Below are 20,262 nucleotides of genomic sequence, written 5' to 3' on the forward strand. Positions count from 1 at the left end.
GAGGCGCTAAAATCGAAAACAAAGTTTTCGAAAATTTCGAACTCGAATTTTTCGAAAATGGCGACAAATTTTTTTTCATTTTTCGATATGTTATAGCTGACTTCAAGACCTTTCAAACAAAAAAAAATTTATGAAAATCTATGGATCCGTTCTCGAGATATAGCCTTCCAAAGTTAGCATGTCATATCTCGGGTTCTACAAGTCCGATTTTGATCAACTCAAGCGCAAATGAAAGGTTTCGTGAAACCCTACAAATGTCTAGAACATTGCAACTTCGAGACATGACCGTAAGAGGCGCTAAAATCGAAAACAAAGTTTTCGAAAATTTCGAACTCGAATTTTTCGAAAATGGCGACAAATTTTTTTTCATTTTTCGATATGTTATAGCTGACTTCAAGACCTTTCAAACAAAAAAAAATTTATGAAAATCTATGGATCCGTTCTCGAGATATGGCCTTCTAAACATTTCTTAGCGTATGACTTTTCAACTTTTCCCGATTTGCATGTATTTAAACTAATTCGCGTTCTAATTTGCTCTCACAAAATTGGTACACTGAAAGAAACACAGCTCCCGTAAGCTTGGTCAGCTTACCAGTACATTTTTCTTTAATTTCATAACCTTTAGAACATAAGAACACAAAATTGTCCAAGAAGACATCATTTAGAATCACGGAAATTCCCCCCTTTTCATCACAAAATAAAGAGAATGCGGATTTTAACATTTTATTACACTTTAATCTTAAGTTTTCTTTCCTCAAATAATTTTTTCCTTGTTGTTTTTCTCACTTTGCATTCCGGAATGGTTGTTGAAAAATTAGAAGGAAGGAAGAAAGAATTTTGTTTGAGAAGGGTGAAAATGCAAAATTTTGGCAAAAATGTTTTTTTTTTTTGCAAAAGCCACAGCTTTCAAACTAATAAAGGAAGAAAAATTATTACAGCAAAATTTTCTCTCTATTTTTCGTCTCTAAAAGGTGTTTGTTTATCCTGTACAAATCTTTTAATTCTGTTTTAACTTTCATTAGAGATTCAAATTTTACTGAAATTTGCAAAAAATAAATATTTATTAAAAAAAAAGAGTTAAAAAGAGAATTTTCGTTAATTAAAAAAAAAAGACGCCAAGTGTTGTATTTTAGAATGCTAAAGGGAGTTTATTGTGTGTGTGTGTGTGGGTGTAAGGTGTGTAAGAAAATAGAGACGACGGGGGATTTTTCATTTTTTTTTACAAAAAACTAACTAAATAAATTTTGTGTTGCCCTCTCAATGTCCCAGTTGTATCTGGAGAGTGCCGCCCGGGCTTCATTCTCCTCAATCCCCATGTCTTTGAGTCTCTGTATTTTTGCATCCAGTTCGAGAAAATGAAGAGGACCTGCAATATATGGTGTAAAAGCGCGTTGTGCAATAAAATCTTCATTCATTCTCAATAAAATTCATTCGTTTTTATCTTTTTTATTCATTCATTCATTCACGAAGCCGGCATAACGGCGGAATGACCGCGAGGGGTTTTTCTTGTTGTTAGTAAAATTGCAGAGAGAATGCAATTAAAATCTCTCAAACACGCATTCTTTTGTTAATTTCTTTTCTTTATCTTCTTTTCTTATCTGTGTTGCACATTTTTAAATTTAATTTTTATTAATTTGAAAGTTTTAGCGGTTTTAGCAAAGGTAATTAATTCTTGGAAAGGAGTTCATGCACGTGCATGCAAAAACTTCCTCTGTCGCAGAATAATTTTGATCCATTTCATCTTGTAGAGAATAAAAAAAAACATTGAAAAATCTAGAGAAAAACACCCCAATTTGCATTGAGATCACAAAGAAAAAGGCAGAAAGAAATTCACAAAAAATCAATTATTGCGACTCCATTTGCAGTTTTTATCCCTATAAAAAATGTTTCAAAACTCTTCAAATTAACACTTGGTGGATTTTTGTGGACATCGTGGCCATTTCGAGTTTTTAAATCGTCATAGATTAAAATGTATTGGACCTATCGTGATGAATATCACGTCTATGTGTAGGGAAATTTAATTACTTTAAGTTAGTCGACAGAAAATCTGGAAAATGTTATTCTTTTTAAAAGATAATTAAGGTCAAAGTCGAAATTATACGCGGAGGATTCTCATACATGTTTGACGTTTGACAGTCTTTTGAGGTTATGTTTCCCCTTATTTTCCAAATCAGGATCTCTTGTTAACTTTTCCACGATGAAAATCATTAATAAGATCTCATGTTTATGCAGGAAGTGATCAGATAGTACTTAAGAGAACTGAAGGAAGTCATTATTCAGGCGCATTAAGAAAAAAATGGCAAAATTATATCAAAACAATTGATTTGAAATGGCAGTTTTGCATTGATTCTACGAAACTTTTTTTCATTATTAATCTTTTTGAATAAATTGTTTAAAAATTGAGTGTAAAAATACTTGAAGTAGATTAAGAATTAATGAAACTTTCGCTTCTCATTCAATGAGCAGATCTAGAATTAAGAAAACATTTAATGGGCCTTATTCAGCGACCAAGAAATCCTTGAAATCTTTGAATTTTGTACTGAAATTTCAAGATTTCAAGCGAATTTCAATGTTTTCTTGGTCGCTGAATAAGGCCCAATATTTGACCTTTTTATTATGTTGGACACTGTGATCATTTCGATCCTCCGCGTGGATAAAAATTGTTCGGTCCTCCAAGTGTTAATCAATAAATTAATTTTCTTGTAAAACATGTTTATTATTATTTTGAAAAAGAAAAAAATCTCCGCGGAAAATACGCGACAAGTCTACAGAAAAGTTTTGAAACATTTTTTTAGAGGGACAAAAACTGCAAATGGTGTCGCAATAATTGAATTTTTTGGAAATCTCTTTCTGACTTTTTCTATGTGATCCCAGTGGATATTGGGGAGTTTCTTTCGCGATTTTTCTATTTTTATTATTTCCTACGAGATGAAATGTGTCAAAATTGTTCTGCGATAGAGAACGTTTTTACATAGCCTGTGCATGAACTCCTTTCTGAACGATCTGAAGAAAGAACTTATGCTTGATAAAAATTTTCGTTCTTATTTATCATTGCTAAAATTCCTATAATTCGTTTAAAAAATATGTGAGAGTAAATGCAAGAAAAGCCTCTTACAGGATACACGAGAATGCTATTTTTTAGGGACAGAAGTAAAATCAATTTTAATCAAATTCAAAGCTTTAGAAATTTCATTGATAGATGAAATTTTTATTTGAAGAGAAGCATAATTCTCTCTTTTTTTTAAATACGTTAAGAACTTTTTTAATAAAAAAAAATGTTTTAGCTTATTTTCTTCTCTTCAAAGTTCTAAGTTCTTTTCGATTCATTAGAAGGATAAAATGCCACAATTTTAACTCTCAAACCCTTGCAAATTAAAATGAATTTTTAAAGATTTTATTGCACAAAAAAATAAAATAAAAAAAAACTCACCATTTGCATAAGCACTCGTCCAGTGTCTTGCAGTGAGGACGAACATTTCATAATTGTCTTTATACTGCGACGCCACGACAGCATCTTGTGGATCATCTGGCTCTGCTGCAGACAGGAGGGCCTGCAGTGAGAGTAGAACTGTTCTCAGTGTCATTGCCGCTGCCCTAAAATACAAAAGGAAAAAAAACGTCGAGAATTAGGACATTGTGGGGGCTACACAGCGGGGGGCTTTAACTAACCAATTCTCCTTGAGGATATCGAGGCAGATGGCTCCGGTGACGGAGGAGATGTTGGGATGCCAGATTTTTGTAATGAATCGCACCTTGGGCGGGTTAAAGGGGTAAGTTTCTGGTACTTTAATCTCCAGCTGGAATTTTCCACCCTCATATGGGGTATCGGGTGGCCCCGCAATTTCCCCCTTCAGTTCTGTCCAGCTGTCATTTATTAATTCTATTTTGATGCTACATTGTACGATCTGCAGAGAAATAATAATTCAAAAAAAAAGAGAGAAGGAATTGCATTAGTGAGTGATAAACTCTTGACCTTGCCTGGCGATAGATTGGAAACTAATATAGAGAAAATAATATTGATTCGTGCCATTCGTGCAAAATATTATTGCTCTTTTAGCGATTGAAGAAATTCTCTGAATTGAGAACAACAGTTGGCGCATCATTGGGGAATTACTGCGCGCATCCCTTTGACAGTTTCATTCGCGTAAGAATTCTGTGAGGCTCTCCTGGCGCTATTCCCGGGGGTTTGAGTGCATGTGAATGTGGCACGTGTGCTGGATGGGTGACCTCTGCACCCGACAAAATGGACAACACAACGGATCCGTCCACCAGTGATGGCGGTAAGCTTTTGACCCCCATCCACAGATACTCATCAACTTTCCCACAATTCCACCCAATTTCATCCTCCAAACATCATTGCATTCCCTTCCTCCCATTTCCTGGCACACAGTGCACCCCCAGAGAACCCTCCCGGAGTGCAGGAAGTCCCTGAAAGAGGACAGCAAAGAAGAACTCATGCTAAGGCCCTCCTTGTTGCTGCTCCAAACAAAGACCTGCTCAGCTAACCTTGAGGAGAAACCCCCAGAAATTCCCATCAACCAGCTCCATTTCCCAGCCCAGCCCTTAAATACACCCAGCATGCCCTCATACGTACTTCCTCGCTCTTTATCACTTCCTTGAACTCGCGTTTTATTCTCGAAACTGCCATACTCGCGGCCATTTTGCTGATTTTTTCAATTTTCCGCTAAACATCCGCACTCTGCCACTGCAACTGCGATGTCATTGCACGCCCTGGGCAATCCTCCGGAAAACTCTAGCACCTTCCCAAACGTACGGGGGACACACAAAAATTTTCTTTTGCCTTTAAATGGATTTTGACGTAATTTTGGGGTAGCAAAATGCTTTTTTATTGGACGATGATTTTATTGTTTTGCAAATCACAAAAAAATCAGTGGAGACATCTTGTGGCGTTGTTTTCAAACAAAGTTGTGATTATTTTTTCACAACGTGGAAAATATCCACGGATATTCCTACGACGTTGTTTTGCAAAGTCTTGGAAGATTCTTTGTGATATTGTTGAAGAAAATTGAGAGAAAATCGAAAGGAAAAGTCAAGAAAAGCTGGAAAATTATGAAAATTTGGAAAATGCAAGAATAATTAAATGTTTCATAAGGATTCAAAAAGAAAAAGAAACTAAGAAATAAATAATAAAAAATAAAGTGAAGGTGATTAGAGATTTAGACAAAATTAGTATACCTACTGAAAAGAAAAAGAAAATCTTTTCAAGAAGCTGTAAAAAATAAGTAGGTAGAAATAACCTTAAATTACACAAAAACCCTTGGAGGATTTTGCTGGACAAAAAGGCCAATTCGACTTTTTTCAAGCTCCACAGAATTAAAATCTATTAAACATATCGTAATAAATTCTACATTATTTTGTGTATAGGGAAGTTCAATTACTTAAAGTTCGCCGAAAGAAAACTTGGAAAAACATTTCTTTTTAGAGAAAATCAAGGTCAAAGTTTTGAGGTTAGAAACCTCAATTCTCCAAGTGGAAATAATATTTACATATCTTTCATAATCTTCTATAATGTATTCTATTGAATTCATAATGCTTAAGATAAGTTCTAAAAATCTATAGAATTTTCCTTAATTTTTAACTTTTCCTACTCGCTTGCCAAGCTTGCAAAATAGGCAAAATATGTAGTGTACAAATTCTCTACACTTTCTCGCCCCATTAAACAATGAAAAATGACGAGATTATCTGCAGAGAAAAACAAACAATATGACCCACTGGGTTAGGAAATCACAAACACGCGTTTTGACGTCGAGAAATTTTTTATAGGGGCCATGCCAGTTATTAGCACGATCCGCGCGAAATCGCTCATTCGGAGGGAATTGGAGAAATCAAGTGTAATTCAGTCCAGAATGCCGAATATAAAAGTGTTCTCCGGAACATCCCATCCGGATCTGGCTCAGCGCATTGTGGATCGCCTGGGAATTGACCTGGGACGCGTGGTAACGAAGAAATTCAGCAATTTGGAAACATGGTGAGTTCCCGCAAAGCTTTTTTTTGCCCATGCTTTTTTTTCCTTCGTCTTTTTTTGTCATTCTTCCTACCTGTTTCGTCGTGCTGTGTTTATTGCCCGCGGGGGTCTGAACCTTCTAGGAATTTACGGATGGAATGTGTGTGTGGGCGATGGAATTCCAGATTTGAGATTGTTTGGGATGAGGGAAAAAAAAGTTGAATCGAAGAGTGCGAGTGTTTTCTAGAGGAAATTCCCTTTTTTGCACCTGAAACCGGTTCATTTGGGAAGTGTCGCATCATCAGCTGCTACCCAGAAGATTCCCATGGGATTGCCTGTCGAGGCAAACGGGACGCTGTGGGTGTTTTCTCTGGATTTTTGTTACATAAATCCTCGAAAATTTTGCGTCTTTGAAAATGTCAGAGTTTGTGAGGTTAGGGCTATCCGGAAGGCCATGCGCAGATGCAAAGGGAATTCTTTATTTTTGCAAATTACTATCAAATGCTTTTGTTACCTATAAATTAGGTAGAAGAGGTGATAATGGATGTGGTGAAAAGCTCAAAGATGAGGTCAGGAACCTGGCATGTGGCCACATACCTCCTGACAATCAGTGGGCGCGTGTCGTTTGGTTTATCTAGCTATGAGAGACCTCCAAAGTTTATTTATTTTCTGGCATGTTTATTGTGTTGCAGACATTAACAGTTGATGGATCCGTCAATGAGGGGATATGAGGGGATAAACATAGCTCATACATGCATTGTTTGGTCGATAAATCAAGAAGCCACAGAGTGCAAAAGAATCCCCCTTCCTGGCCCAACATAGAGGGGCATTGAAAGAAAATTTAATCTAACGTCAAGTGGGCAAACTATCACATCTCTGACCACGTGTTCAGGAGGAACAGTGAGAGAGAGAGAGAGAGAGAGAGAGCATGAGATAAGATAAGACAGCTAAAGGGGGGCAAAACATCTCAATCTTGCTGACGACAAAATTCCATGATGCTTCTCAAGGGGGCTTTTTTTTTTCTTAAAGTAAATCTCTTCTGACCACAGCATCTTGCGCACGCTATCAGCCCCCGGCATGATGATCTTTGACTCTGTTTACTGCTGCAACGGAAAGGGTTTTGCTATATGCAAAAAATCAATCACTCTGATAGGCTTTTCATGCACTTTTGCTCAACAACTGCCGGCAAAACAACAACAAAAAAAAACTTGAGAATGAATTTTCACAAGAGATTTATCAATGAGGAAGAAAATTATTCCATTTTCAGTAAATTGAGGTCTCTGTCCCGTCTCATGTGAGACATCTTATCAATCATACGGTGCTCCAAAATTGAATTGAAGCTTAATTTTTTAATGTTTATGTCTTCTTTTGAGGGAAGTAAATTATTTGGCTCTAAATTAAATGCTTTGGAAGAAATATTTGTTAGTTTAAGGTCATATTTGAGGAGTTGAAGACGGATTTTGAGGAATTGAAGATTTGAAGGATTTGGGAATATATTTGAAAAGATATTTGTAGGATTTGGGAAAAGATTTGAAGTATTTGGGAAAAGATTTGTAGGATTTGGGAAGGGATTTGAAGTATTTGGGAAAAGATTTGTAGGATTTGGGAAGGCATTTGAAGGATTTGGGAATAGATTTGAAGGATTTGAAAAGATATTTGTAGGATTTGGGAAGATATTTTAATGATTTGGGTAAAGATTTGAAGGATTTGAGAAGATATTTTTAGGATTTGGGAAGGGATTTCAAGGATTTGGGAATATATTTGAAAAATTTGCGAAAAGATTTGAAGGATTTGGCAATAGATTTTAAGGATTTGATAGTAGATTTGAAGGATTTGGGAAGATATTTGTAGGATTTGGGAAGATATTTGAAGGATTTGAGAAGACATTTAAGGGATTTGAAAATGTATTTTCAGGACTTAAAATATGATTAGGACTTTAGGTACTTGAACAAATGGATTTTTAAGACTTAAAGGTATTCTTGAGGCATTTTTGCATTACAAAAGAGGTTCATCAAATGATCAGAAATTTAAAAAAAAATAAGCAAAATAAATTATAAAAGTACTTTTTGGATTTGCGGGATTTGTGGGATTGTCAAGGAATATTATTCAAGCTCATTCAATTTTTTCTCTAAAAAACAGTTTTTCAACAAATATTTCAATACGTACAGTATTCTTTGAATCCTTTAAAAGCTTCCAAATTATTATTTTTAGCTCAAGGACCGATAAGAATTTCACAGCAGCAATAAATTGAAAATTTCTTGTGGAACAAAGTTTCATTGAAAGTAAACTAATATTGAATGCTTTATCAATTTTGCAAAGTAGCACAAATAATATAATTTAATTGCGTGCATCTCCGTCGAGGTCAAACATGTTTTTGCAGGCGATTTATATTTTTTTCTTGATCTAAAAACTTTTTTCAAAAAAAATTCTTTTTTTTTATAGTGTGGAGATTGGCGAATCTGTGCGAGGGGAAGATGTTTATATTGTGCAATCGGGTTCCGGGGAGATCAACGATAATCTCATGGAGCTCCTTATCATGATTAATGCATGCAAAATTGCATCAGCCCTGCGGGTCACGGCAGTTATTCCATGCTTCCCTTATGCCAGGCAGGACAAAAAGGACAAGGTAATGTACCTTTTGTCACAATTTTATTTTTCATTAAAATTTACGTAAAAAATTTGCATTCAATTGATGGAAATTTAAAGGAAATTCTCTACATTTGAGGCTGAAAATAAAAGGCCAAGAATTTAATTTCTTTACTCCATTTCTCAATTTTGCTTTCTTCTTTTATTTTCAACAAATTCTAATTTTTTTCTTAATTTAATTTAAACAAAAATATGGAAGCTGTTTTTGAAAGAAATTCTTTTCTCTCTTTTTTTTTACTTTTTAAATGGTCACATTTCCCTTTAATTATAGCTTTTTCTTGACCAAAGAAATCCAAATTTGATTTCTACTGTAAGTAAAAAAAAATTTGGGTGTAAAAAAAGTGAATCAAAAAGTTTTTTATTTGTATTTTTTTTATAAGAACAAATATGTCTAAAAAATGTATTTTTTGCAGTGATATGTGATCGTCCAAGTAATGTATTTTCCTCTCTGATTTTTTCTTTATTTATTTTTTTTTATATATCCCTCCTTATATAATTCCTCCTTCTCACAGAAGAAATTTAAATGCTCACAACATACAAAATATTTTTCTATTTGTTATTAATATTCGTCGAGAGTGTCTAAAAAAAAGCAAAATAAAAATTATTATCTAAAAAAATAAGCTTTAAAAATATGGATTGGCTGAAAGTTTTGCTGCTTTGGATTGAAAAGGAATGCAAGGCATTTGCAAGAACAAAAAAAAATGCTTTTTAGTTTTAATTTTAAGAAGAAAAAAAATCTTTTCTCTGTAAATAAAATTTTCCTTTTATTCTAAAATGATAAAATAACCTTACTTTAAAATAATTTCCAGCTATCTGCATTGATTTTCCCTAGGTGTTTGTTCTTTTATGTGTTTTAATCGATGTTTTCTTTTTTCTTTTTTTATTCAATAACCCAAAAAAAATGTTTTGTAAAACATCTCCCTTTTTTGTTGAGGAACAAATAAAAAAAGAGACGAAACTGATTTATTTACTCACCCTACAGACCGGTGGAGAAAACCAAAAGGTGAAAACCCTTAAATACAACGAATGGAAGTTTAGGGTATTGCTTTTATTTTTATTCCTACTCTCTGTTTTATGTTTGTTTTGGACTAATCTTCTGTAATGCCGTCTTGGGGTTTGTTTTTTTATTACATACTCTTTATTTTTTGTTTTTATTAAATCTAATTCTCATATTTGTTATAATAATTGTTTTATTTTTGTTGTTTGTTTATGTGAAAAAAAAAGAAAAAGACTTGTTCACGCTGCTGGTTCAGGTCTGATCCCATTGGGAGGATTATTTTCCAAATTCTTTGTTTTTGAGACACTAAACCGGAGATTAAACTGGTTTAATCAAACTACGTTTAGACTGCATTGATTAGTTTTTTTGAAATATTTTCCACTGATTTGTAAATAAAGAATTTATTATTATTTATTTATTATGGTTTATTAATTTCATGGGGTTTTATGCATGAATAAAATTAATTATATTTTTTGCACATTGTTTTAATAATACTTTTTTTTTCAAATTTCATCATTTCATTGATAAAAGAAAATTAAATTTAGAAAAACAAAACAATAATTTCTTTTATGAACAGCATGGAAAAGAAGTTACCATTAATTTTACAGCTTCCCCACGTTTTTTTTTAGTTTATTTATTTTTTATTTTTGTATTATAATATTTTGCAAAGGAAAAAGCAAAATAAATAGAAGTGGAGTTTGTTCAAAAAAGAAATTATTGTCCCACAACAGAATCTCTTTAAGAATTATTTTATTTATTTATTTTTATTATTTAAATCTATCGTGAAGGTTTTATTTATTTTTTTAATTTAATATAAGTAATTTTTTGTCCGTTTTGTTTGATTCTTCTTTTCTTTATTAGGATTTTGTACCAGATTTGCATACTGTGAGTAAATAAAGCAAAAACAATGAAAAGTGCTGAAGTATTTTTTTTTCAAAGATTTTTTTTTGAAAAGATTTTGTGAAAAATTTAAAAGTTTTTTTCTAGTTCAATAATGTAGATTATTTTTATAACAATTTCGGATAAAGTTTTCTTTTTTTACACCACTTGTTTTATTTTCTTTTATTTTTCTTTTCTTGAAGAAAGCACAAAATAAAAATCTAATGGTGATTAGACGAGAGGAAACACTTGAGAGTGTTTTGTGTGGAAATCTGGCTACAAAGATGAGATTTATGATAATTAGAAATTCCAAAAAAAAAATCTAGATAAATTTGCATGTTTTCAAAGTTTTTTTAGGTTGTTTTCATTTTTTATGTTGTGGAAGTCTGGAGATAAATTTCTTTGTTATCGTTAAGCAAGAAAAAGAACCAAAAAATAACGATTTCTGCAGAATTTTTAAATAAAATAAATTTTAAAAACTCATTTCTAATTTACATTTTTATCTAAATTCTCTATATTTTACATGAAAACACAAATTACACAAAAATTATTTTTAGGCCAAAAATAAGTAAAAGAACGAGGAGGACCAAAAAAAGCACACTGATACACAAAAATATGGTTTTTAAAATTTGAAAAATGCATTTTAATTCATCTTTTTTCGGTAGAATAGAAATATTAAATATTCCTTTCAACACAATTATTCTAATTTACATGTTTATTTTCTTTCATGTATTCTCGTGGAAAATTTGCAGAGTCGAGCACCGATATCGGCAAAATTGGTGGCTAATATGCTGTCTGTAGCAGGGGCTGATCATATCATTACAATGGATTTGCATGCCTCACAAATTCAGGTAAGATTATTGAGAAGATTAATTATAAAAAATTAAATTTTTATTTATTATTTGAATTGATTTTTGAGAAGAAAGTTTAATATAAATTCGTCAATTCCTATAAATTCTACAAATCCTATAATTCCTTGAAATTTTTTAACTACTGTAATTCAAGTGTGTTTGTTATACAAATGTAATAAAATCGGAAATTCCTGAGAATTTGAACAAGTCCTGTAAATACCACAAGTCCCTTAAATACCACAAGTACCATAATTTCTGGGATTCCTAATATATTCTCTTCTTTTGTTCCAAAATTAATCAATTCCAGTAAGTTTTGGAAATCTTTCAAGTCCTACAATTCCTTCAAGTCCCACAAATACAGTAATTCCAGAAAATTTCACAAGCCTCAGTATTTCTCAAAGGATTCTCCCGTAGAAAAATATAACGAATATCTTCTATGAGTTATTTTCCCCAGATTTCTCTCAAATAATAAAATAATTTGCAAATTAATTTGATAACCTTTTTAGTGGAGAAAAAAAAGAAGAAAATTGATAACGAATTACTCCGCACTTTATGAATTAACTGAATTTCATAAGAAAAGGGTGTATGAATTTGCGAAAAATATTTTCACCGATCTCTAAGCTAAAACAGAAAACAATAAAAACGCTATCAAGAAGATTTTGCGCTTTACCGCTTCAAGGGGTAAATTTGTCGCAATTTCTTGTACGTTTCCATGGAGAATATTGTTTGTATCAATAAAACAATTTCATCTTTTCTATGATTTATTAGAAATTGCACAGCATGTGCAATTTAATGAGAGCTAGGGGAATGATTTCTATTAGATATAAATGCCAAGAGGGCGAATAAATTGAATAAGTATTTCTTTGCGGATTTCTATTCTCTTATGTTCTCAATTCAAGCTAATCTTGAAGAGCTCTCTAATTGGTTACAAAATTCGGGAAAAGCTATTTTATTGGTCACTTAGACTTCTCTACGTCACACAGCAGGGGCATAGCTAAGGTGTTTAGTTGTTTAAACACTTTCTAAATATCCAGGAAGTTCAAGCAATTTCTATAGAAGTTAAGACAAACTATTTTTGTCTAAAAATTAAATAAGAATATTAAGAAAAGGAATTTTCAGACGTTTCAAAAGACGTTAAACGTTAAAAAAGAAACGTCAAATGTTAGAAAAGAAGTTGCAGCTTTTTTTAACGAACTTTTGACGTTAGAAAAGAAACGTCAGATGTTGTAAAAATGTCAATAGTTTCAATGAAAATCTGACTTTAACGATAAAAATTTACACCAAACGTTAGAAATGCCAAAACGTTTTTTTAAATTAAATTTTTTAACGTCTTTAACCGTCCGTACGCTGTGGTCAAAAAACATAATTACGCGCATTGTCATGGGGTATGTGACCGACCCCATAGAATTTTTCGCAAAATAAGCAAATTCTTTCGGACAAATGTGCATTAATAGAATCCTTGGTACTCTCTATGAAATCTTTTATCCGTTTATTAACACAAAAAAAAATTTTAAATACATTTTTTGATAATTTCTTCAATGATTTTTTTGAGGTTAGAATCGTCTAGAAAGAGACAAAGAGTGACAAAGCGAAGAGAAAAAGGAATAAAGATCGTTACACAAATTTTTGAATTCCATCTTCTTACATTTTTATTAATAACTTTTTTTCTAGTGGTCGGATCGACCTGAAATTCAAATACAATCTTCTCAGATAACCAAGGAACTTATTCCCATAAAGATGGGATTTATATCTCTGAGAATTAGGTCGTAGTAGTTCGAAATAGAGCTCTGGGGTCCTTCACCTACCCCTCATGGCAATACGAGGGTTAAAATTGAAAAAAAAAATCTTTTAATTAAATAGCAGATTATTGCATAAAATCTTGGTTTCCTGTTACGCAGGGCTTCTTTGACATTCCCGTTGACAATTTGTACGCCGAACCGGCTGTACTGAAGTGGATTAAGGAGAATATTCCCGAGTGGCGGAACTCCATTATTGTCTCCCCGGATGCCGGGGGTGCAAAGCGTGTGACATCAATTGCCGATCGTCTCAATGTGGAATTTGCATTGATCCACAAGGAGCGCAAGAAGGCCAATGAGGTGTCCTCAATGGTACTCGTGGGCGATGTGAAGGATCGCATTGCAATTCTCGTGGATGACATGGCGGACACGTGCGGGACAATTTGTCATGCCGCTGAAAAGCTCATGGAGGCTGGTGCGACGAAGGTTTATGCCATCCTAACGCATGGGATCTTCTCTGGACCCGCAATTTCGCGGATAAATAATGCATGCTTCGAGGCTGTTGTGGTAACTAATACCATTCCACAGGATGGCCATATGCGGGATTGTCCCAAAATTCAGGTGAGCTTCAAGGGTTTTTTTTTGTTTAATTCTTTTTAAGAAGGGAGATTAATTTTAACTCTTATTTGTTGCTTCTGCAGATGATTGATGTATCCATGATGTTTGCTGAGGCAGTAAGACGGACCCACAATGGGGAGAGTGTCTCCTACTTATTCTCAAATGTACCGTACTAAGGACACTGAAAACGCGTGTGGTGTGTGGATGCAAAGGGAAATGCCGGAAAGATCCACTAAAAGCTGATTGTTTTTTTTTATTTCAAATATTTTTTAAATTCAAGTTCCCCCCTTCACTAAAAAAAATCCTTTTAATTTTTTTTTGTTATTTTGCAAAAAAAAAAAAGAGAGAAAACCTTTTTGTAACTTTTGTGCACCGGAGGGAATCTCTAATTAAATAACGTAGGATGAAAGATTAAAATAAATTCAATGAACGCGTATGCTTTTGGGTGCCATTGAAGGATCTTTAAAATGTTTTTATTTTAATGTGCTAATGAGTCTGAGAATTTATTTGAAAGGTTAAAAAAAGAAATTGTAATAGACAATGAAAACACAAAATATTGGGCTAAATGGGGAAACTTTTTTGCCTCAAATCTCTTTTTTAGATTGATGTATATAAAATTACAAAAGAAAATTCCTTTTCTAGCTCGCACTGTGAGTAGATTAATTACATTTTTATTACTCTTTGTGTTATAACTTTTTATTTTCGCGCTAAAGCTGCAGAGTGAAAGAGGAAAAGATTGTGGTCAATTTGCAGAGATGAACTTTTATTATTGAGTCTATATTGTGGAAATAAAATGACACCATTTTAGAGTAAAAACTATCCAAGAGATTCTTTCTTTTCTTTTGCATTTTCTTCTTGAGCTATGGCTACGTCGTTCCGGCAAGGAGGATGACTAGAATGAGTGGGCGCCACATGGGGGAATTTATCTGGGTGATTTTATGGTCTTTTTGGGGCTTCTGATTAATGTTTTTGGGGTTCCTGGTACACAAAAAAAATCAAGAAAGTTAAGAATTTGGAAATTAGAGCTGCTTGAAGAAGTTCTTCGTTAAATTAATTACAAAAAAGAATCAGAACGTTCTCGCATTAATTTTCTAATTTCCGTGATGTTCTTGATATGATTTACTTGTCCATTGTACCAAATTTCGCGTAGAAATTTGTAATTTTATGAAAAATTTCGGATTTTTCCAGCAGTTTTCTGGAGATAAAAGATTTTTCTTTTGATTCATTAAACCCCATTTGGCGCCATAAATTAGCCCCCCAAAAAATAAGGAGAAAGGAATAATTTTTAATCCCTTTTGTAGCCTGCCGGAAGGGTAATATCGAAGACTACCGGTGGATTATTGGGCAGGTAGTTGATGTCACACGTTGAGGCATTGATGAAGATTATTTTCCCATCGGATGTGACACCATAGCCCTCGTGGATGTGCCCAAAAACGTGGTAGCGTGGCTTTATTCGCTGCTGAACGGACGAGAGGAGTTCGACGCACCCTGCCCGGACGCCGGAGCAGCAGAGATCCCCATGGCCAAGGGGAGGAGTATGGCTTATGAGGACATCCACGCCGGTGGGGATGGCATTCCATTTAGCCAGGCAGGGATCACCCCGAGGGAGATTGAAGGCCCACTTGCAGAATTCTGGTTGCCACGGTGTCCCGTAGAATTTAAGACCATACAATTCAATTTCCTCATCCTGTGTCACCAAGTAATGTTTCCGGAAAAGGGAATTTTGAGCATTTTCCTCCAAATAATCCTTTTTCTTCTATTTACCTGCAAGTAGACGCAATTGGTGAGCTGCTTCTTGACATTCTGCGTCCGGATGGCTTCCACGAGATTCTCCTTTGTGTTTCCCAGTGTAGGGATGTCATCAATTAGTGTGGTCCCTGTGTGTTTTCTACGCTCCGATGAGAGGCTGTGTACCGTCTGGAACGTCTCATCGAAGCTCAGCTCATGATTCCCCGCCACTACGAGCTTATGCCTGTGCGGAAGCTTCCCCAGCCAGGTGTTGAACTCCACAACTTCATCGTAATTCCCGCACCGAGTGAAATCTCCCGCATGCACGAAGATATCACCGTCAGGAATGTCGAATTTAATGTAGGGCGTCAAGCCGTGGGTATCACTCATACAGACCACACGCACCTGCAAGAAATTCCCCAATTAGACTGCAAAAAAGCCTTCCGGAAGGAAGTAGGGGCCCTCACCTTGTTTGCCGGAGTTGGTCCACTTGGTGGCTTCACGGCAATTTTTATCACTCTCTGTGCTTTGGAAATCTCTGCCCAGGCTTCTGTTGGATTTTCCGTTAAACTGTGCACTGAAATGCTCATTTTTCCTTGGTTAATTTGATGATTTCCCTTCAAATTGGCCAAACATTCCAATCAGAGTTCTTTGTTGACAATTTTGACACGTTTTCAGATTTTCCGAAGAAATGACATTCCAATCAGCTGATCGTATTGACTCAATTTCTTATTCATCAATTTTTATTTTTGCGTTTTTCTCCCCTAATCTTGAATGAATTTCAAAGAATTTGATAGAATTTGATAATTGACTATATTCTCGAATTTTCTGCGTGAGAATTTTCCATTTTCCATGCTTGAATAGGGGAGAAAATAGCCCCCAAAATGGGGCTTATTTTTCCCATATTTCTCACAAGAATGGCACGCAGCTGTTTTTGACAGATGGGCAGTTTTTTTCATTGTGTCTTGTGAGGTGAATGAAAAAAATTGTGTTGCTTCAAAAGAGGATTGTTTTAGTGATAAACCCCATCTCTTGCGCGTCATTCTGCATCCCATAAGATGGAGAATGTACCGGAGAATGCGATGGATGAGAATACAGAGGAGCTAATCACAGGTACGTTGTGAATTTTCACAAAAACTCCCCTTTGAGGTTATGTCTCTCCGCCCTTGATGTTTTTTCTTCATTTTGTGGAGTTTTTCTTACTTTTTGGGAGTTTGTGAGGGCAAAAACTACTCCCAGGGAGCCTTGCAAGGTATTGTGGCAATTTACACATAAACTCCGCCAAGATGTGCGGAGTCTCCTTATCTCAAAAGGCAATTTCTTGGCGACTGATAATTTCGCGGTTTTTTGTCATAAATTCCCAGCTGAATGCTCCATTTGGGGCTTGTGTTTATTCACGTGATACCCAGCTGTGAGATGTGATAAGATTTTCCCGTTGAAAAGCTCTCGAAATGTTTAGAATCAATTGCGAGTGGACTACCCCAGAATTGTCCGGAAGACAACTTTTCAAGTGGAGTCCATTCTCTATGCCTCAAATCACTCAAATGGGATGACTCATGTTTTTTTATCGTATCGCAAACACCTCCCACGAGCCAGGTCAGCTGGAAAAAATTCCACGGAAAGAAAGCAATAAAAGTAATGAAGGTTTTGCAAATTAAATGGATCGTTTGCTTGAGAAATAAATGGAATAATCGAGGATTTCTTGGACAAGGAGGGTCAGAATTATTAATTTTTTATTACTATTTGCTCTAATGTTTACTAAACTTGGTTTTCTCTGCTTAAAATTGGTAATAAATCTAATTGGATGGAGTAGGAAATTGTTGTTCTTAATCTTCACAAAGTTCTTACAAGAAATATTTGAATTTCTCTGAATTTTTGAGAAGATTTGGTTAACTGGCTGGAGAGTTCTTTAAATTTTAAGTCTTTTAATTCCTTTGTTCAATAAAATCTTTAATTTCTTTGAATAAATCCCGGAATTTTTAATGATAGAATGTTTTTAAAAACTTTTGGTCAAGAATTTCGCATTCTTAGGCATTCTAATTGAGCTTTAATTTAAACAAAGAACCTTTATCAATCTCCCAGAAATGTTCTTTGTTTTGAAAATATAATTTCACCTCAAGGTAGCAAATTTTAGCGATAAAATACACCTCAAATTGGAAACTAGAATTTCCTTGAACGCCTTGAACTCATTCTAAATGCCTTCTACGTATCTGCAAATCCACTCTGGTGTTGCTGAATGTCACACGGACTTCTTCCAAAACACCAATTAAAATGAATATTAAATACTACAGCATGAAAATTGCCACATATTTTTATGGGCCATCCGAGACGATGTCCCTCGTGGTTTCTTGAAGTAAAAAAAAAATGAAAATGAAGCGTATTTTTTTTGGTGCTCACTGTGGCTTCTCATTGTTGTCCATTCCTTCGAATAATGAAGACATTGTGAGAATTTTTTCTAGAGCAAATTCCTTGCGATTTTTTTCTTAGCTCATGTTGTGACTCTTGTGGCAGAGATATATGAGATTTGATAAGGAAGTTTGGCGTTAGATTACTTTCCTCTCTCGTGGAGTGTTTGTGTGGCGAATTTTCACGTGGAGAAGGAATTGTGTTGAGGTGTGAGCCTACAGAGGTACAGCCAAGTAGTCTGCAGCAGTGCGATGTAGTTAAGATCACTCATCTGGGTGACATCCTGCTAACGAGCTTTCGTCACACTGAGGAGAGTTTTCTTGCAGAACATTTTCCCACACATAAGGAAAATTCGTATGCGCGCGCGTTCTACAAATAGCCGCGTGGTTAGGGAAGAGAGTGAGAGAGAGTTTGAGAAAGAAGAAAAAAAAGAGAGACATTTAACCAATTATTTGACGAAAATAAATTTGGTTGGATGTAAATAAAATTTGAAGAAAATGTGGTGGAGATTTTTGTGAGTTTGTGGAAAATTGTGGGAGAAAAGGAGAGCGAGAGAAAATGCGGAGAAGATGAATGTGAGACGACACAGTGTTTATAATGCTTTTGATCGACTAATCTGGATTTATCTAATATCTGTTCTGTGGTGTGAGTGTGTTTACGAGGAAACTATATACATGAATTTTCTTTCTTTGAAAAACGTGCTATCTAATCTTACGCGTAGATACTTTATATTATGTTAGAAAAACCAAATCGTCATTGTTATCATCATACACCATCATTGTCTGGTGGTGGGTGATCGCAGGCATGATCGTGCGGTGAGTTTATTTGAGAAAAGAAGAAGGAAGAGCAAGAGAAAAATCGCCATACGTTGGAGAACGGAAAAATCGACAGGAAAAGTCGATACGTGTGTGGTGTTTAAGACAGAGTGCGGAGGAGAAAAGTCGAAAGAAAAAAAACGAGATCTTTTTAAAAATACAACGTGATCGCAGACGATCGCGGATCTCTGGACATGGGATTCTCCGCGCAGTGCTAAGGCCGCAGCCCGGAGGAAATGATATTTTCAGCCAGGAAATGTATTATAGGTGGAAGTTGAAAAGTACGTTTTGGAAAATCAATCATTTCCGATCATTTCAGTGAGAAGAGAATCTTAAGAGTTGCAAAAGAGAAAAAAAGAAACGAAAAGAAGATCTCTTTCTGTGTCCATCCAATTGAGGATGAAAATGTGATCATTTTGTGGTGCTTTTCCGCATTATTTTCTTTATTTATTTGACCTATTTTTGGAGTGATTTTTGTGTGTTCCTTGTGTGCTTTACGCAAAGACTTCATTCATTTTTCATTTTGCCTTTTGTGGCCTTTTTCCTCGATTGGTTTTTATCAAAAATCTCTCTGTGTAAAAGGATTAATTTTTCTCTGAAAAAGAGAGGAAAGTTTGTGTTGAAGAAGAAGCATTGAAAGTGATAATATTTTTGTGAAAGAATTTTGAAATGAAATATTATTTATGATGCTATGAGGTGATTTTTTATGCGCGTGCCATGAAACAATTTTCGTTTAGGCGTTATGCACGAAAGCAGGGAAAAAAATCGAGAGAAATGTTTTCAAAAATAAAGTGTCGCAGCAGTGCCAAGAATTCCTTCCCAATGTTTTAAAGCCAATCATCACACACAAAGTCCCATTGGGGAAGAAAATCATTTTCATGCTGATCACATTTTCATCAATTCGTCCCTCTATTGCAAGCAAAATGGCAAAAGTAATGCAGAAAGACATCATGTGGATTAATTAATTTTTGGGGGAATGCATAAAAGAAAGAGATCATCCCTTATGAATCGTCCAAGGGGTAGGAGAAAGTGTACGCTATCGGTGAAATTGTTGAATTTAGTTATACGTCTTCGTCGCAGATTTTCCTACAATTTATCAGCAACATCATCGTCACGTGAGTTTGTTTGTTTCACACAGAAACATAATTAATTGTGTGCGCAAGAGAGAGGGGAGAAGGGTGTGGTATGGGATCCCAAGTGCAAGATATTACGGCATAATGGTGGTTGCACTTTAAATTTTGAGAATTAAAATTGGTGATTGGGTTGTATTTTTGAGAGATTTTATATCAGAGTGACGAAGTCAGGAAGGTCTAGTTTAAGAGCCTAAACATTCTTAAAGTGTCAGGTAGCTCAGGGTCTTGTTGAAGGGCATGAAAAATGAATATTTTTAGGCCTCAAGTTACATGAATAATTTTGAAAAAGTAATTTTCAAACTTAGAAAATAGAAAAAGAAGAATTAAACTCTAGCTAAAAGAAACCTTAAACGTTAGAAAGAAACGTTAAATATTTAAAAAAAATATCAAAATATTGAAAACTCGTCAAAAAATAAAAAAAAGTAATTTTAAAACTTAACCCTTTCAGGTCCGCGATCAATCTAGTAAGCTGATTGTACTAAAAATGA

At 34.6% G+C, this 20,262-nt stretch overlaps 4 protein-coding genes across 11 annotated transcripts in view; 2 read left to right on the forward strand and 2 right to left on the reverse strand.

Annotated features, from left to right (window-relative positions):
* Positions 1-707: 707 nt before the first annotated feature.
* LOC129792137 (ubiquitin-conjugating enzyme E2-22 kDa) lies at positions 708-4,929 on the reverse strand. Its single transcript, XM_055830921.1, has 4 exons — positions 4,595-4,929; positions 3,670-3,905; positions 3,431-3,594; positions 708-1,366 (listed from the first exon to the last, which is right to left on the reverse strand). The coding sequence occupies exons 1-4, from the start codon at positions 4,658-4,660 to the stop codon at positions 1,230-1,232; spliced, it is 603 nt and encodes a 200-aa protein (XP_055686896.1). The 5' UTR covers positions 4,661-4,929; the 3' UTR covers positions 708-1,229.
* LOC129792122 (ribose-phosphate pyrophosphokinase 1) lies at positions 3,935-14,511 on the forward strand. 3 transcript variants are annotated; one of them, XM_055830901.1, is made up of 7 exons: positions 3,953-4,280; positions 5,785-5,989; positions 8,408-8,591; positions 9,594-9,650; positions 11,240-11,338; positions 13,237-13,695; positions 13,776-14,511. In XM_055830901.1, exons 1-7 carry the CDS (start codon positions 4,244-4,246, stop codon positions 13,866-13,868), a joined length of 1,134 nt encoding a protein of 377 aa, XP_055686876.1. In that variant the 5' UTR covers positions 3,953-4,243; the 3' UTR covers positions 13,869-14,511. The 3 variants fall into 3 exon arrangements, with proteins under 3 accessions (XP_055686878.1, XP_055686876.1, XP_055686877.1); XM_055830902.1 differs by having other exon boundaries at positions 4,009-4,280; positions 9,594-9,614; XM_055830903.1 differs by lacking the exon at positions 9,594-9,650 and having other exon boundaries at positions 3,935-4,280.
* On the reverse strand, positions 14,435-16,103 carry LOC129792126 (metallophosphoesterase domain-containing protein 1). The gene is made up of 3 exons (XM_055830908.1): positions 15,888-16,103; positions 15,457-15,825; positions 14,435-15,379 (listed from the first exon to the last, which is right to left on the reverse strand). The coding sequence occupies exons 1-3, from the start codon at positions 16,008-16,010 to the stop codon at positions 14,978-14,980; spliced, it is 894 nt and encodes a 297-aa protein (XP_055686883.1). The 5' UTR covers positions 16,011-16,103; the 3' UTR covers positions 14,435-14,977.
* Positions 16,104-16,362: 259 nt separating this feature from the next.
* The window catches only part of LOC129792072 (protein furry), an 81,043-nt gene continuing 77,143 nt past the window's right edge, over positions 16,363-20,262 (forward strand). For 2 of the 6 annotated variants that reach the window (XM_055830784.1, XM_055830789.1), the window contains exon 1: positions 16,363-16,533. In XM_055830784.1, coding sequence (XP_055686759.1) covers positions 16,479-16,533 — 55 coding nt within the window. In that variant the 5' untranslated portion in view covers positions 16,363-16,478. Of the gene's footprint in view, positions 16,534-17,884; positions 19,757-20,262 lie in introns of those variants that run through there. The other 4 variants (XM_055830782.1, XM_055830788.1, XM_055830787.1 and 1 more) reach the window with 4 other exon arrangements.

Source organism: Lutzomyia longipalpis, chromosome 3 (genome assembly GCF_024334085.1).
Source record: "Lutzomyia longipalpis isolate SR_M1_2022 chromosome 3, ASM2433408v1".
Lineage (NCBI taxonomy): Eukaryota > Metazoa > Arthropoda > Insecta > Diptera > Psychodidae > Lutzomyia > Lutzomyia longipalpis.